This window comes from Perognathus longimembris, chromosome 3 (genome assembly GCF_023159225.1).
Source record: "Perognathus longimembris pacificus isolate PPM17 chromosome 3, ASM2315922v1, whole genome shotgun sequence".
Classification (NCBI taxonomy): Eukaryota; Metazoa; Chordata; class Mammalia; order Rodentia; family Heteromyidae; genus Perognathus; species Perognathus longimembris.
Genome location: NC_063163.1, coordinates 105,338,250 through 105,354,938, shown reverse-complemented (window position 1 = coordinate 105,354,938; position 16,689 = coordinate 105,338,250). Strand labels below are relative to the sequence as shown.

Below are 16,689 nucleotides of genomic sequence, written 5' to 3'. Positions count from 1 at the left end.
TAAATGTCTTCTCACACCACATAGTAAATAGAGTATGAAAATGCTATTCAAGTGAGAGAATCCAAATTTAAAACACTTTTTACTGATTACAAATGTTGAACTTCTTCTACCACAACCAGAAAATGCCCCCATATAAAAAATTATGGCTTTTCATTATTGTGACAAAAATATATGAGTAACACAACTGAAAGGAGCAAGGACTTATTTTGTCTCATAAATTTTGAGGCCACAATGATGGGAGGGCATGGTGGGGTAGAGCAGCTCATAGCATAGAAGCTAGGAAGGAGGGGGAGGCAGGCAGAGGCAGAGAAAGACAGAGAGAAGTCCTGTGTCCTGGGCTTTCTCCTTTAATTCCTATGGGATGATGCCTCCTTCATCCCCCATTGTTTAATTTCCTCTGAAAAATTCCCTCCTAGAAACATCCAGAGATGAGTTTTACTTATCAAAGCACTTTGCAACCCAATCAAGATTTACCATCACAGCAATCACTGAATACTTTTAGGCTACATGCATATTTATTCAGAAATTACATGCACCAGACAAGGTCAGATAGCATTAACAACTTAATACCCTAGAGTAATAATCATCATTAGTGACAATGAATGTAAGCCTACATTTAGTATAGTCTTGATAATTTGGAAAATGTTTTGGCTGGATCTTGTCAAACCTAATTAAATTGTTGTTGATTTGATTTCAATATGTGGCTGACTAACCATTTGTTACAGAAGTAGAAAAAGTAATGGGGATTTTCCCCGGTCATTCTAAATGTGGATAGGGTTTATTGCCTTATAATCCATAGTTTCATTGCAGCAATAAGTTAAGCTATTTGTCCATCTTTGAAGAGTTTTTGTTACTATGACTCAATGATATGTTTATTCAGTATGAATAAATGAGTGTACCCTTCCTATTCTTCATTAAATAGGAATATGAATGGGAGTCCTATTGGTTTCCACCCTTATTCCAGGTTTTACTGTCTGATCCTTGGAGTGAGCTCTTCCTTTTGAAGAGACATTCCTTGTCCATTAGGACCACGACCATGACATTCTTGAAAGGGACCCCATCTGACATGGAAGTGCAGACCAAAAGCAGACCAGTGATGATCTGAGCTGTTGAGGATAGGCACGCCCCTTCCTTGGAGGACCACAGTGACTGATAAATCTCTGGACAGGATGGGACCCTGAGGGCTGAGAACCACAGCAGGCAGGGCCGGACATTTCTGAGCAATTCCCCCTAATCTGTGTGAGGGCAGTTGAGCATTAGTACCTGCCCCCCTCTCCAGATCTCTCTCTTTCTGAGTTGCAGTCTGTCAGAAAAGTCCCTCCTAAATTCTTGAATACCAGAATAAACGAAAACACTCTCTGTAGCACAATGATCCCTTACGACTTGTTTTCCAAGATGGAAAATAAAGGCATTTCAGCCCTTCCACGGATAAAAATAACTGGCCGTTGATTTTGAAATCCCTTTCATTTGTCTCCCACAGACCAGGCCCCATACAATGGCACTTTGTGTGTGAGCCTTGTGCAGGGGCCAGCCTCCACTTCCCTCTGCCTGCCAAGGGGACAGCGGAGAACCAGGGAGGGCTGGGAGCCCCATGGTGGGCGAGGACTTTGGGCAGGCCCATGGTTGCTGTTGGCCATCATTCAGAAGTCCTGGCTCAGCAGGAGGATCCCAGAGAGGAAAACACACAGTAAGAGTCGTGGAAAATGCTGAGCCCTGCAGCTGGCAGGGACAGCCATCCCCTCTCCACCCTGGGAGCCAGCACTCTGTCCACCTGGAGGCCTAGGCACCCACAGCTCCACCCAAGGGCTGTGAATACACATGGCTTGCTCTGCAGGCAAGCCCTGAAGGCTGAGTTTTTTTGTCCTTATTTGACAAGTATGGGGAAAACATCGCTCTCAAAGAAGAGAGAGAGAGAAAAAAAGCTCATTCACATACACTTATATAGTGCCTACTTACATAGCATTCACTAGTCGTCAGTGCTAACATCTATGAATTGGCAATCACCATGTCAAGCCTGACGCACTGGTACTATTAATCACATTTCACAGTCGGGCACAAAGAAGGTGATTTGACTGAGGTTACACAGATAACAGAAAGGCAGAATTTAAAACCAGACAGTCAGTGGCTTGCCAGTAGCTCCCACTTTTAACCCTAGCTACTCAGAAGGCTGAGATCTGAAGACTGTGGTTTGAAATCAGCCTATACAGAAAAGTCTGCAAGACTCTACTCTCCAATGAACCACCAGGAAGCTGGATGTGGAATGGCAGAGCATCGGCCTTGTGTGAAAAAGACAAGTAAGAATGGAGAGGCCCAGAGTTCAACCTCCAGTACCAGCACATGAAAAAAAAATGAAATAAAAATCAAACAAAGCAGTCTAGCTTCAGAGTCCATACTCCTAAATACAACTGCTTCTTTTCTTTGGCTTCTCAAATTTCCTCTCTAGAAATGCCAGAAGTGAGACCCAGAGAAAGAAAATAAGATGGAGAATAAATGGAATAATTAACAAGAGAGAGGAAGAATCATCGAGGGCTACAATAACACAATAATATAATGAGGCTGTCCCTCCAACAACAGTAAGAAATACTATGCTGAGGATGGAAGAAATGACATGACTGGCCAAAGAGTCATTAGCCTTTGCCTAGGCTTCCAATTGGATCCTGGGAATATGCTCAGGGATCACTGAGCAACTGGAGCTTGGCTGCTCTGGGGGAAGGTGGAGGGCAGCAGCTGGAGCAAAGGAATGAGCATTTTCTATTCTTGTTCTGATTACAGCTGGGGGTAGAGGCAGGTGCCAGGGGTCTGGGGAGAGATTCCCACCCTGATGAGAAGAGAAAGCTGAGTCCTTCCTGCAAGGAGACCTGCTGCTTCCATTTGTAAGCTAGATAGCTCTGGTTCTCCCAGAGAACGAGGGGAAGGAAGAAGGGGAGAAGGAAGAAAAGAAGAAAGAGAGAGAGAGGAAAGAGACAAGCGTATATCATGGCTCTGTTTGGAAGGATAAGTCGGTGATCCTCAATACATGCACAGAATTGGCCTTGGAGTAAGTAGATGCAAGTCCTTCCTTGACCTGTTACCACTTGGTAATGTGACCTTAAACAAGTCATTTACACTCTCTTCTTAAAGAACCGTCATCTCTACAATGAAAGTCATGGGCTTCATCTCTAAGGTCCTTTCCAGATCTAAAACCCATACTTTAATGACATTGTGGCCAAAGACTCAGACTACCAGAGTCTACTTTGCATACCACCTAATTGGGATCATCCTTCATACAGGGTCTAAAATACCCACCCAAACCTACTTCCCATTGCTGTGATTCTTCAGCCTGAGCAGCTTTCCGATGTGCCCAGCAAAACTTCTGCCAATTTTCCAGCTGAGCTTTTTCCTCTATCCTGCCCCTTCAATCCACTCTCTAGAGTCAACATGATTATTGTTAGCTCATGGGACTCAGCCTGCAGCCAAATCCCTAGAACCCTATCCTACTCTTCACAGACTAGCCTAGAGGCCATGGATCACATAATGCACCCACTTCTATCCTGACCTTCATTTCTGCTCTTGTAGCCTGTGTCCTACTTTTAAGAAACTCCTGTCTTGATCCATACACCATCTCCTCTCTAGGCTGTGATACATGTTTTCTCTCTTCCTGAAATAATTTTTTCTTCTGTCTACCTAGTTAGCTGCTTCTCACCACTAAGGTCATACATTCTTTCAGGTTGAATTTTCTGCTAGCATCAAATAACAGTTTGAGCTCGCAGGATAGGAATTCCCACTCACTTATCTATTATCATTAACTCACTACAGGCAAAGGAACATGCGTTGTCCCCTCTTCCTTATGACACTCCCCAAGGAAGAGCTCAACAAAGTGCTCACCACATAGCAGAAGTTCAGTGAATGCTGTTTATGTGATGAAGTCATCTGGGGATGACATTATGCTGAGTATGCTCATGAATGGAGTCTCAAACACCTTGAATTTTGTGTTTCTCCAAACAAAGATACGATGCCTCCTGTCATCCTAGCCAAACCTCACCATTTAGCAGGCTATTGTGCCTATCCAAACTATAAGGTCAACTCTACACCATTGAGGTGTCAGCTTAAGGAAGAATGCATTATCATCAAGTTAAATGAGGCTTGATCTAGTATAGGAATGGAGTGTTGGTGAGAGCTCTTGGGCTAGATCGGCTGTCTAGTTTGTTCTGTGGTAATGTGAAGCGAGTTTTGACCTCTCTGAACTTCTGGTTCATGGATGCTTAGTTAAAGTTACTGTATTGGGTCATATTTAAGAAGCTTTGTGAGCTGGGCACTGGTGGTTCATACCTGTCAGGCAGGAAAGTCCATGAGACTCTCATCTCCAATTAACTACCAGAAAATTGGAAGTAGAGCTGTGGCTCAAAGTGGAAGAGCACTAGCCTTGAGCAAAAGAGATCAGGGACAGCAACCAGGCCCTGAGTTCAAGCCCAACAACTGACAAAAAAAAGAACCCTCTTGACTCTAAAATGTGGACTTTTAAGCTTCTGGCATTTGCTGTTCCACCTCTAGGCCATTATTGGGCTTACCAAGGAGACCATGAAAAGTATCATGGAAGAGAAAGAAACTGCTAGGAACATTCACACCAGAACAATGGGTAAACAATAGGACTGGCTAACCCACGTATATCAGGAGATGCCCTTTCCCTTCATTGCTGGGTGGACTTCAGGTGTGGGGTTATTACTTACAATAGCGGGGAGAAGGCTACTGGGGATTCATGGTTAGGCTTCTGATGTGGGATTTTTTGAGCAGCTAACTGATAACAGGTGCCATCATCATGCAGGTGGCACAGCTGCCCCCCTAGTGTTCTATGATCCGTTGGTAAAGAAATCACTTGAAATATCTTTGGCCCAAGTGCACAGCTTGGGAAACAAATGGCCATGAGAAATAGATACCTGTACAAAATATCCATTATCTACAAACATGGGTCACATTGGTCATTGTCCCTACCATCGAGGATATTCCCTCAATATGGATAAGTATCTCAAATTAAAGGTGCATTAGTTGCACTGCATTTGTAAACTGTCTTATTGTGACAGAAGTCAGAACAAATGGAATAAAACTCATCTACTTGAGAAGCAGATCGGAAGAGAGAAAGGATCCCCAATTCAATCAAACGAGAGTTTGGAATTTGCCTCTCCTTGAGATCTGGGGTGGCCAGGCAGAGAAGAGATAGCCACTATTTCTTATGAGTACTATATAATTCCCATCTATTGGAATTTTCTAGACTCAAAAGGCATTCTGAGACCAAGACAATGCTCATATATTCATCATCAATATTCCATGTTTGTTAAAACTATGGTCACTTCCCTAGTCATCTCTGGACCATTCCAGGCACATCTTAGAGACTGGTGCCAAAAGGGTACAAGAACAGCCAGATTAAACTGCTACTGCTTAGCATCAGTGGATTAGGATGATAGTCTGGACTTGGACAGAGAAAAGATGGCGCTTATCTCTTGACCTCAATAATCCCCACAAGTGGATGCTGAAAACTCCCTTGTTTCTCTGGCATATCACAGGGAGTGACCAGAACGGAGCTGACATCAAAGCTCTGTACACAGCCTGTACAAAAGAGCCTGAATGTCAAGGATGAGAGATTAGCGACAGGACCATAAACTCACACGGGCTTTGGGGAATTGGGGAGCATGTCACAGGCCTAGTCATTTGTTGATTTCTCAGCGTTGCTATGGGCTGATGTTCATGGCTATCACTGCTTTGTGTATCAACACGCTGATATACTCCAGGCAGGGGAATGAAGCTGGCTTTCCCAGGACAGATGTATTTTTCAGGAAAATGGAAACCATGAAAGGGACTGAGATGTTGAGTAAAACAGGAAATGGCACTGATCCAAGGGCAGAGAAACCAAATCCATTCTATCTCTTAATTAGGCATTTTGGATTCTCAGTTCATCGATTTTTTACCCTCTCAACCTCAAACCTTGTAAAATTGGTACCAATCGATCAACCTCTACTGTAATCCGATTCCTTAAATGTCTGCCTCATTTTAAAAAGTGCTTGGAAAGTGTTCTTTCTTCTTTTGTTTCTTGCTCTTAGGTGAGGATATTCAGTATAGTGGGGATCCACAAAGGAGCGAGTTACCAGATGGAGCAACAGGAACCACATCATAAACCACCTTTATCAGTCATGGAGAGAAAAGTGGCCAGAAAGGATTTCGAAGCGGAAAAAAAAAAAAAACGGATCCTTGATGAAGGAAGACTCTATTTTCAACCAGTGTTAGTAGTTGAAGTATAACTCAAAGGAACCAGAGCTGTATCTTCCACAGGTGGGGATCTGTGACCCAGCTTCATCAAAGAAGATCAGTCAAGTTGTGTGGCAGCAACATGGCGTAATGGAAAGAACAAGGGCTCAGAAGTCAGATGGTTCTCTGATAACCCTGATGGCCTCTTGTACTCTCTTCCACGGGAGGTTCCAGAATAAAACAGTTGCATACCAAGAAAATAGGGACTGTGGATAGATATCTATGGAGAGAGTCACAAACTCAAATGCTCTAAGGATTAGGCAGGGATATTCATGAGTGTGGTGCTTGCTTACTAAAAATAAAATGGCAGATATAAGTTCATGCATGAGACAGCTTGTTTAGTGCCCATGGAGGACTGCTTTAAATCAATGTCAGAGTTCAAAGACCATCCCACTTCTCTTCTGTAGGCCATTATTCATTTGGGCTGTGCAGGTGGATCCAACACTGTGAAGGCTAAATACAATTGTCATGGAATGTCTGTGTGCTACCTTCTAGTTTATGTCTCCCTCCTTTTGCCCAAAGCACAAATCAATATCTCTGCCTTTTTTTTAGGTTAAAATTCTGCATTTCACTCTCTTATAAAGCCTTTGTTATACAGGAGTATCATTTGTGTTGTGTTTTCCAAAAGTTTATGTGCTAAAACCGTGGTCCCCTATGTGGCCATGTTGTTGCAATAGAACCCTTAGGAGGCATGGGGGCATTACCTGGAAAGGAATTCAAGTTAGCCCTGTTCTCATGAGCCTTGTTATAAAGGGGGCATCCTGAACTCCTGCACACTTCTGACTTTCAATCTCACTCTGTGAGCTATGTCTCTCCCACACGTTCCGGGCACTATCAAGCTACACATTAGTAGCCCTTATAGCCCATATAAAGAAAGGTTACTCATCTTGGACTTTGGCTTCCAACACTATTAGTTAAATAAATGTCTTCTCTTCACACATGGCCTAACCTTGATTATTCTTTGATAGAACCAGAAAACAGACTTGTAACAGAGTACTGTTGCTCAATTTGGGGACGAGGTGAGGAAGGAGCTAGCAGATCTTTGGTTCTATAATTTGTTCCAAATCTATCACAATGACGATTCACTCAGTGGAACTGGCCAATGTTTTGGCCACCTTCTGAAAACGTGAAATGTACATATTTTTGACCACCACTTCGTGTGTGTGTGTGTGTGTGTGTGTGTGTGTGTGTGTGTGAAACTCCCTCTTTCTCCTGGGTCTCCTTCTCATTCACAGTACCCCATCCTCCCAAATCCTGCAATTGGTAATGTCATTTCTCTCCCATGGCCCGTCAGCCATGGCCTTAACATGAGACTCTCAGTAAAATCATAAAGAGATTACCAAAGTCCAATTTGTTGAGAACATCCTGCTGGAACGCTAGCTCCTAGTTGGAGAAACAGAGGCCCAAATCGATTTCATAGAAGTACACCCTATACCTTTTACCCTGGTCAGCATGAAAGAAGATCTTCTAAAGGACACCAACTTGACACTGAAGGACAGCTCTCTGACCAAAACGTTGACGGAGGCAGAAACTTCCTGTCTGTAAGCTGTTGATTTAAAGGGAGATCACAGCTGTGGCCTCAGGTTGGCTCAGGAGCTGTGGTTTTGCCCAGGTTTGCAGCTAAAGACTGGAACATATGAGGACCTGAAACCATTTCTCCTACTCTCCCAATGAGTGGTGGTGGTTTCATTGAGATTCAGAGCCCAGAGCCTTCTTCTTGCACGATTGGGCTCCCTAACCACTAGACCACACAATCCTTGTTTAGCATGTACTCAGCAAACCTCAAGTTATAGGCCCAAAGAGAGATTTCTCCCCCCACCAAAATAAAAAACAGAACTCTCTTTGTGAACAATTCAGCAAAAACTCTCTTTCCAGCTGTGAGTTGGGATTCATGTTGTAAATGTTGGTGTTAATTAAAAACATCCACCTTCTACAGTTTCAACAAGGAAAAGGCACCATGCAAAATGCATTCCTAAGCATTCATTCTCCAGAGAACTTATAAATATGTGTTTTATTTATGACATGGGTTTCTGGGTTGAGGGGGTTCTGACAGATAGTATCATTCCCTAATTTTCAGCCCCAGTAAAATGTGGAGGCATAGGAATGGATTTGATAGACTTAAATTAGCACAGAGCAAAGTTATCAGGAGAAACAAAACACTGTTCTTGGTCTCTGTCCGGGGCATCCACAATATTCAGCTTTCTACATTAATATCAGGAATTATTCTAGCTGAAGTCAAATGTCCACCTTCTTATGGCTCTCAGACAGGAACCAGTGAGGGATGACAAAGCCAAGGACATCCCACAAAGGATGCTATATTATGTGTAATCGTTGGAATATTAAATGACTTCCTTATAATCCTATTAGGGTTCACCTTTTTTTTTTTTTCTTTTTTTTTTTTTGGCCAGTCCTGGGGCTTGGACTCAGGGCCTGAGCACTGTCCCTGGCTTCTTTTTGCTCAAGGCTAGCACTCTGCCACTTGAGCCACAGCACCCCTTCTGGCCATTTTCTGTATATGTGGTGCTGGGGAATTGAACCCAGGGCCTCATGTATACGAGGCACGCACTCTTGCCACTAGGCCATATCCCCAGCCCAGGGTTCACCTTGTATCAGGATATCTTTATCTGAAATGATCCTGAGCTGGAGAAGTCAGGAAGACTGAGTTGTATTTTTCTTTCTTGTGCTGGTCTCTGATTGGTTAATTTGTCCTACTTCATTCTGATTGGTTAATTTGTTATTTTATTATACCCTCCAGACAGGAAAGAATGAAGTCAAAGCCACATCATTATGAATGAAATTCTTTTCTTTTTAATTTTCACACAGTTTAAAATACAATATGAAATCAGGCTACAGTATATAAAAAACTCTCCAGCAAAATGATGTGCCAGCATCAGCTACTAAAATAAACAAACAAAAAACTCCCCCATAAGAAATTTTTTGCATTTGTTTAAAAAAAAACACATAAGACACTTAACATCGCTACATCTCTAAGCTACCTCAGTTCTGATTTTTTTAAAAAGCACCTGCTTTTCCTTTTTTTAAAATCTTGCTTTTAAATTTTCAGCTTTTAAAAAATATAAATTATATGAAAATACAAGTTGGAAAATAGTCAAACACAATATAACATCTTTGTTTTTACCCGAATACTTCTCAGCTTAAAAAAAAAAGTATCCTTAATAAAAAGCTCAATAACTGAAGCAGTTTTCCTGATAAGAGATCCTTTCATTTTTATATAGCTATTTCATATATGTATATGTATACATATACTTAATGGTTTCTTGAAACTTCTTTGGAATGTATGTGCAGAGTTCAACAGATTTATATAGACCCCCAACAGAGAAAGCAGCATGCACAGAATGGCAGACGAGAAGGTATATTCCTCACCGTGAAAAGTTAGGCAGGTTAATGCTCTAAGACCCAGAATGTTCATCTCCAAATGAGGAAGGGCACATCTGATCTTTCCATGCTATCTCCAGTCCCCACAGCTACCACATCAGGGCTCTCTGTAAGGCAAACCCTCTCCTGCGTGGAGAAGGACCATGTGACTCTTGAGCCCCAAAGCCCAAACCCACACAGGTTTTGGCTTCTCTGGAGAAAAAAAAGATACAGTGTCATCCACCTTGACCAGATTTGCCCATCCTTCCTCTGAAGTTAGCATATGTGATTTTTTTTTTGTTTTTGTTTTAACAAAAAAGCATATGTAAGGATGCTGCTACATTTCCAGTGTATAAACCACCCACTACACTTCCGAGAGTGGTCTCTTGCCTTTGGACAAAAATAAAAAAGAGAGAAAACAAGTGGCCAGATGGAAAAAGTTGTCTGAACTAACACATTATCTACAAATCCTGAAAATGGTGGATCTAGGGAGAAAGGATCTTAGCGATCAAGTGAGCTGAGGAGAGTGTGATGAGGCATTTTCTCACATCTTATCTGCTTACTGAGGTTGTAGGTATTAGACAGAATCACCAAAGGGGAGTTTTTTCCCAATATAAATGAAATAGGACAGGCTGATGATTTATAGAGTGATTTTATGCAAGCACAGACAATACCTAGCCTTGGTTCTACTCTCACCTGTTATTGAAATGTGGCAAAGACTTCACTAGAAAATGCAGGTATTATTTTCGCTGCAGTTTTGCATGTCTGAACACACACACACATACACACACATACACACTCAAACACACACTTTGACCAGTGCCCAACAAAGATCACGTAATTCTAAGAGAAAACAATGTAGTCCAAACGATGCCACCTAACACTCCCTGAGCAGCTCCTAAAATATTTTGAGAGCTTCATTAAGGCACCTGCATCCGTTAAGATCACAATACACAGCTGGGCTACTCTGCTTTGCTGTTTGTATGGACATTCCCATTGGTCGACATAAGGAATCTCATACATCACAGAGCTGTGTTCCTGATAGGCCAGGATCTGTATGGGGGTCTGGGAGTTTGCAAAAGTTACCTTTTGCTAGAAGGTAGTTAATACTTCCAGTTTCTTAGCTAAGTTCCACAAAGGGCCGGTCCTGAGACACTCATGTAATTGTTGTCCTCTTTCATGAAGTCTACTCTCATTTTAACTTGGAGATCATATACATTATATATATATATATATACATATACATATATATGTAATGAATTCTAATCATATTAAGCTTGTTTCCTTACTAGTTCAATGGTATGATATTAAGTTTTTCCTCTAAACCTCGTTTACAACCCCCCCCCCGCCACATACATACACATACAACCAGCAAAACAGATGACTGCCTCAGTTAACTGTATTTGTGTATTTCAAACTTTGGGGGAACTAAAATCTTATGGACCACCTTATTTCCTTCACTCAAGCACCTGTCCTGTGTCTTCTGCTTTCCAATCATTCATCCCTTCTGCAGTTAACCTTCACATACCCTCTGTCGAGATAACAAATCCAAGCATGAGGCCTCACCCCTGCCTGAGATATTTCCTTTGTAAATATAGTCTCTCACCTGATATACTACCTAACTAGCTTGAGTTCTTCAAAGGAAAACCTTGCCTAACCCTTCTCAAAGACAGCCCCCATCGTATTTGACTGAAATTCCCTCTGAATTTCCATGCCTCCAAAACCCAGCAAGTCTTCAGTTCGTGTTATCTCCTAAGGCACACTCTCACTGACCTATGAGAAAGCTGTACATTTTGCTCTGCTGAATAATAAGAGTGGGAATGGATCAACAAATGTGGGATGCTGGGAAAAGCAGACAAAGAGAAGGAATTGTAGAGCGTTAGTTTTGGAGAAAAAACAAAACATGCACTCAAGGCTTCTTATGACCTGAGGAGTAATGCCCATCCACACAGCTTTTATTCCAAGTCACCTAGGTTACAGGTAGAGAATGAATCAAGAACCAAGTGAATCTTCCTCCTTTGATTTCCTTTCTTCCACTTCAACAGTGCGCCTATATCAACTATAGTTCAAAACCAGGGCTGCAAAATACATTCGGTTTCAAAGACTTAATATGTCTTAGCTCAACATTAAATTCTAAACCCAAGAATCTGCAAATGAAAATAGGTTATGGGGATGTGACAATTTCTTAAAAAAATAATAAAATAATCAGTGAAGATTCACATGCACTGTCTCCCTCTACTCAATTCAGCATGGCCATCTCCTTCATATCTAAGTCACATGAACTTGGGGATGAATCCCAGACCTCAGTGACAGAGCTTTGCTTTTCCAATGGGGTCTATATAAAAAGTTTTCTTCCACTGTGACATAGTCCTCAGCCAGCAAATAATAACAAACTTTCATGATACTGCAATACTGAGACCACCTTAGAGCTTTAGACGATTTTTAAGAAAAAAAAATACTGGCACAAAATGTAATAGAACAAATTTTAACACAAAAACAGTCTCGGCCCCTCCCCATGGAAGTCCATCTGTCTTGAAAAGCAGAGTGAAAGGTATACAAATTCTTGGTTTTAAGTGCATCCCCTAAGGAAAATTGCTTTTAATCCACCCTTTTCTTTTTATTTCCCTTCCATGATTTTTAAAGCAAAAGCAAATTCATTGTTATCATCGTCATCATCAATCATCATCATCATGTCTCATGATTCTTGATGTGACAACTTTTCTTGTTAATGGGTCCACAATTGAAGATGGATGTTTTTCCATGGATGATTTAAAAGAAAAATGAACGTATACATTAATCTCTTCCTTCCTTAAGTCAGATCCTTCAAGCTTCTAAGAAGGCTGTTCTCTCTACCTTGAAAATCTACCCAAAAAGTCTTTGCCCACCCCATCCCACCAGTCCTGGCTTTCCCTTTTCCAGCTACTGCACATTAGATTACAGCTGCAGCTCCCTTAGCTCCCACCCCTGAATGTAAAAAACAAAAACAAAAACAAAAAAAACACAAAAAAATTTAAAAATGAGTTCTGCAAAATAAAAAATAGAATAACCATTAAAAGTTAAAGAGTTCAACCAATGCAGTTGTTGTTTGAAAGGTCTCAGCAGGGTCGCCCCATCCCTTTCATGTCCATCACTCATCAGCATCCGGCTTGACATCCAGCATGGCGTGGAGCTCCTCGGGGGTGTATCCCAGCAGGCTTTGCAGGTCACACACAAAGCGGTACACGTAGCGCTTACCAGCCGTCTTATGGATGATGTTCTTGTCATAATAGTAGCGTAGGCCACGGCTCAGTTTCTCGTAATTCATCTTAGGTTTGTTTTTTCTCTTTCCCCATCTCCTAGCCACCTGAGAGAAAATCAAAGTTAAAAAAAAAAAAAAGGAATGGGAAAAACTCTCCAGGTATTCCCAAACTCCATGTTCCAATGTCTATACCTACCACCAGGACCCATTGGGACTCAGACAAAGGATCAGAGATCAATGCACAGACACAAGATACTTTTCTGAGCTATTTTCTCTGAATTCTATTTTTTTTAGTTATCTTTAAGTAATTGTACAAAAGGATTTCCATTCAATGTGTCAGTTTATGAATACAGGGTATCTTGATCAATGTCAACTCTTTTCTTTTAAAAATGTTTTAAGTGGTTTTCTTGCTTTGTTTTTGTTAGTCATGGGACTAGGTGCTGTCCCTGAGCTTTTTGCACTCAAGGTAAGTGCTCTACCACGTTGAGCCACCGAACCACTTCTGGTTTTCTGATGGTTAATTGAGCATAAGAATCTCATGGACTTTCCTGCCCAACCTTGCCTTGAACTACAATCCTGAATAGCTAAGATTACAGGCATAAGCCACTGGTGCCCAGCTAGGATTTTAATTTTTGATTGATTTATAGAAATTGCAGGTATTTAGGAAGTCCTGTGTAAATGTGGATATACAATGGGTCATAATCAAATCAGGATCCCAGCCTTGTCTACCACAATAGACGTTTGTATTACTTTCTGTGGGATCATTCAAAAGCCTCTCTAGTAGATGAAAATATTGTTCATTTGGAAGTGATCAATAACAGGAGAGTTATTCCTCCTCTCTAATTATACACTTGTGCTGATGAGCTACCCTCTCCCCCAACCCTTTCCCCACCATTCTTCTATCCTCTAATTCCATGAGACCAACTTCTTAACCTACATATAGAAATGGAGAACATGGGTTGGGGATATGGCCTAGTGGCAAGAGTGCCTGCCTCATATACATGAGGCCCTGGGTTCGATTCCCCAGCACCACATATACAGAAAATGGCCAGAAGTGGCGCTGTGGCTCAAGTGGCAGAGTGCTAGCCTTGAGCAAAAAGAAGCCAGGGACAGTGCTCAGGCCCTGAGTCCAAGGCCAAGGACTGGCCAAAAAATAAATAAATAAAATAAAAATAAATAGAAATGGAGAACATGTAGGATTTTTGTCTTTCTGGGCCTTGTTTATATCACTAAAGATAACAGCCACCTTTCACTGTTACATCCATATTGCTGCAAATATGAGAATTTATGAATTCTAGTTTTCAAGGGATAGTGGTCAAGTTAACTACATTGGTGAAAATGCAGTGAGCTGAACTCTCTATATAAAGGCATTTAAAAGTGTTCGATTGGGAAGTAAAACAAAGAACAACCACATGATAGGCTCTTTCACTATAGCATTAGTAGGATATCCTTGCTTTGAAAGCATAAAATCTAACAGAAGAGCGGGGAGAGGAAAGCACTGAGCTGAAATCACACCTGCCTTTCATCAACAGGAAGCATCATTTCTGTCCTAGGACACAAACATTTTCTCATGTCTGTCAGAACAGAGAGCTTGTCCCTCTTGTTCATTGTTTTTTTTTTTTATCAGCTGAACTGGGTATGGCATAGATCAACCACTCAATAAGCATTTGTGTAGTGAAAGGATGACTGAATGAACAAATTACATCAATCTTCCAAGGTCTCTTGAACTGTCTGGCCCCTTCTACATTCACAGAGACAGAGAGCTAGAAAGAAAGCTGAGCTGGAGAAGGGCAACTCTTTATGAGGGGCCTAGCATGGGCCAGGCACTTCATTTTGTGTATATCAGTTCATCTTGGGAAACAAAAGGGCAGTGTAGATATTTTCTGTTTTCCAAATGATAAAACAAAGTCTCAGACAGGCTGCATAATTGGCTCAAGGTCACATAAGGAGCGAGTCACAGAGCTGAAACTGGTCCTAGGAAGTGTCATCCAGGCCCATGTAAGCCCCTCCCCCAGGGCTTACCCCCATCCTTCGGCAGCCCAGAGCTCTCCTGTTGCTCTTTTCTTACCTCATCTGGGTCAGAAAGCTTGAATTCCCAGCCATCTCCTGTCCAGCTGATAAAAGACTGACAGGATTTATCAGTGAGTAATTCCAGAAGAAACTGCCACAGCTGGATTGGTCCACTGCCTGCAAACATAAGGCATCCTGAATCCTCACAACTCATATTCATCTTTCTTAGTTACTTATCCCATTATATTGTATCCCTTGTCCTTCTAGCCAGGAGAAAATGCAGCTGCAGATGTTGAAGGGGGAAATGTGCTGAATTCAGACAGACACCAAAGATGAAGATCAAAACCAGAAACAGATAATACAGCAATTGCCTTATTTTGGATTAAAGTAAAGGTCAGTCCATTCTAATTGCTAAGCAAACTCTAGAAAGACAGGGTCTGCCTTCTGAGATCTTCTAAAGAAGCATATCTTTTTTTTATTAGTATCTTTAAATAGTTGTATAAAGGAGGTGTCATTTAACAAAGCAGTTTATGAACACAGCACATCTTGATCAGTGTCACCCCTGTCAATATTCTCACCCCGCTTTGACCTGCCCCTTCTCTTACTTTACTTAACCTTATAGCATATACAATGAATTCTTGACTGCATTGGGCCCCAACCCTACTCCCCTTCACTTGCCTACCCTCTCCTTTTGGCCCTACCCCTCATTTCCTAGTGATTATTTTGTTGAGCTTTGATTTGTCTAAGGAATCGAATTGGTTACATGGCTTCCCTCATTTGTGGTATCTGGACCTTGCAGGTAGATCAATGAATAAATATGTTAGGTGGTATGCCAGTGGTTACAAATGTATTAACTGAAATATGTCAGATTCTAGGAAGCATACTCAACAGCCTTGAAAGCCCGAGTCATTATTGCTTGCCTAAGAAGTCGAACTGCTACTCATCAGAGTAATTTCAAACTCAAGTCAAAGTTTAGAAACACTCCTCTGAATCCTGATCTCAAATCCCCTGACTAGGAAATAAGACAACAGAACGCTGTTCTGCCATGATGCATCTCTCCAGCACCACTCCACCTTCCACTGACACACACAGGCACACTTTGAGCTCAGAAAGGAATTTGTTCTCACTATGGAGGAATTAACTTGCCCCCCAAAGAATCCTCAGAGGGCAAATAAGGACTGTCTCATGCTGTTTCCATAGGTTCTCTTCTCTCCCTCTCTCTCTCTCTCCATTCCCACTCCTTTTGTCTTAGCAATCAACACTGCCAAGATCTTGCCTCTAGAAGGCCTATCTAACAAGCAATTTTTCTTATAACCTTCCTTTTAGGTTGCCTTTGTATTAGGAACTGACACTGCCTATCTAATTTATGGCCATGGCTACAGAGAATAACATAGGCTCACTAGGCTGTGCTACTTGTCATATGTCTACACTGTGACAGGGTGAGTGGGAATGAAGCTAGGGTATTTCCATCTCTGTCCCTGAGTTCTTTATTTGCTCAAGGTTAGCACTCTACCACTTTGAGCCATAGCACCACTTCCGGTTTTCTGGTGGTTCATCGGAGATAAGAGTATCACTGACTTTCCTGCCTATGCTGGCTTCAAACTGCAATCTTCAGATCTCAGCCTCCTAAGTAGCTAGGATTACAGGCGGGAGCCAGCCTCACCCAGTTTGCCTTGGCATTTCATGTCAGAGCCTTGCATTTTCTACCCCTACAGCCACACACCAGCCCTTTTTGCTTTAGGTTGTTTTTCAAACAAGGTCCTGCACACTGTGCCCAGGCTGGCCATGAA

At 41.8% G+C, this 16,689-nt stretch overlaps 1 protein-coding gene across 3 annotated transcripts in view; it reads right to left on the bottom strand.

The window, feature by feature from the left end:
* Nucleotides 1–12,653: 12,653 nt before the first annotated feature.
* The window catches only part of Ets1 (ETS proto-oncogene 1, transcription factor), a 135,120-nt gene continuing 131,084 nt past the window's right edge, over nt 12,654–16,689 (bottom strand). For all 3 annotated transcript variants that reach the window (XM_048343659.1, XM_048343658.1, XM_048343660.1), the window contains 2 exons: nt 14,958–15,076; nt 12,654–12,994 (listed from right to left, as the gene is read on the bottom strand). In XM_048343659.1, coding sequence (XP_048199616.1) covers nt 12,779–12,994; nt 14,958–15,076 — 335 coding nt within the window. In that variant the 3' untranslated portion in view covers nt 12,654–12,778. The remainder of the gene's footprint in view (nt 12,995–14,957; nt 15,077–16,689) is intronic.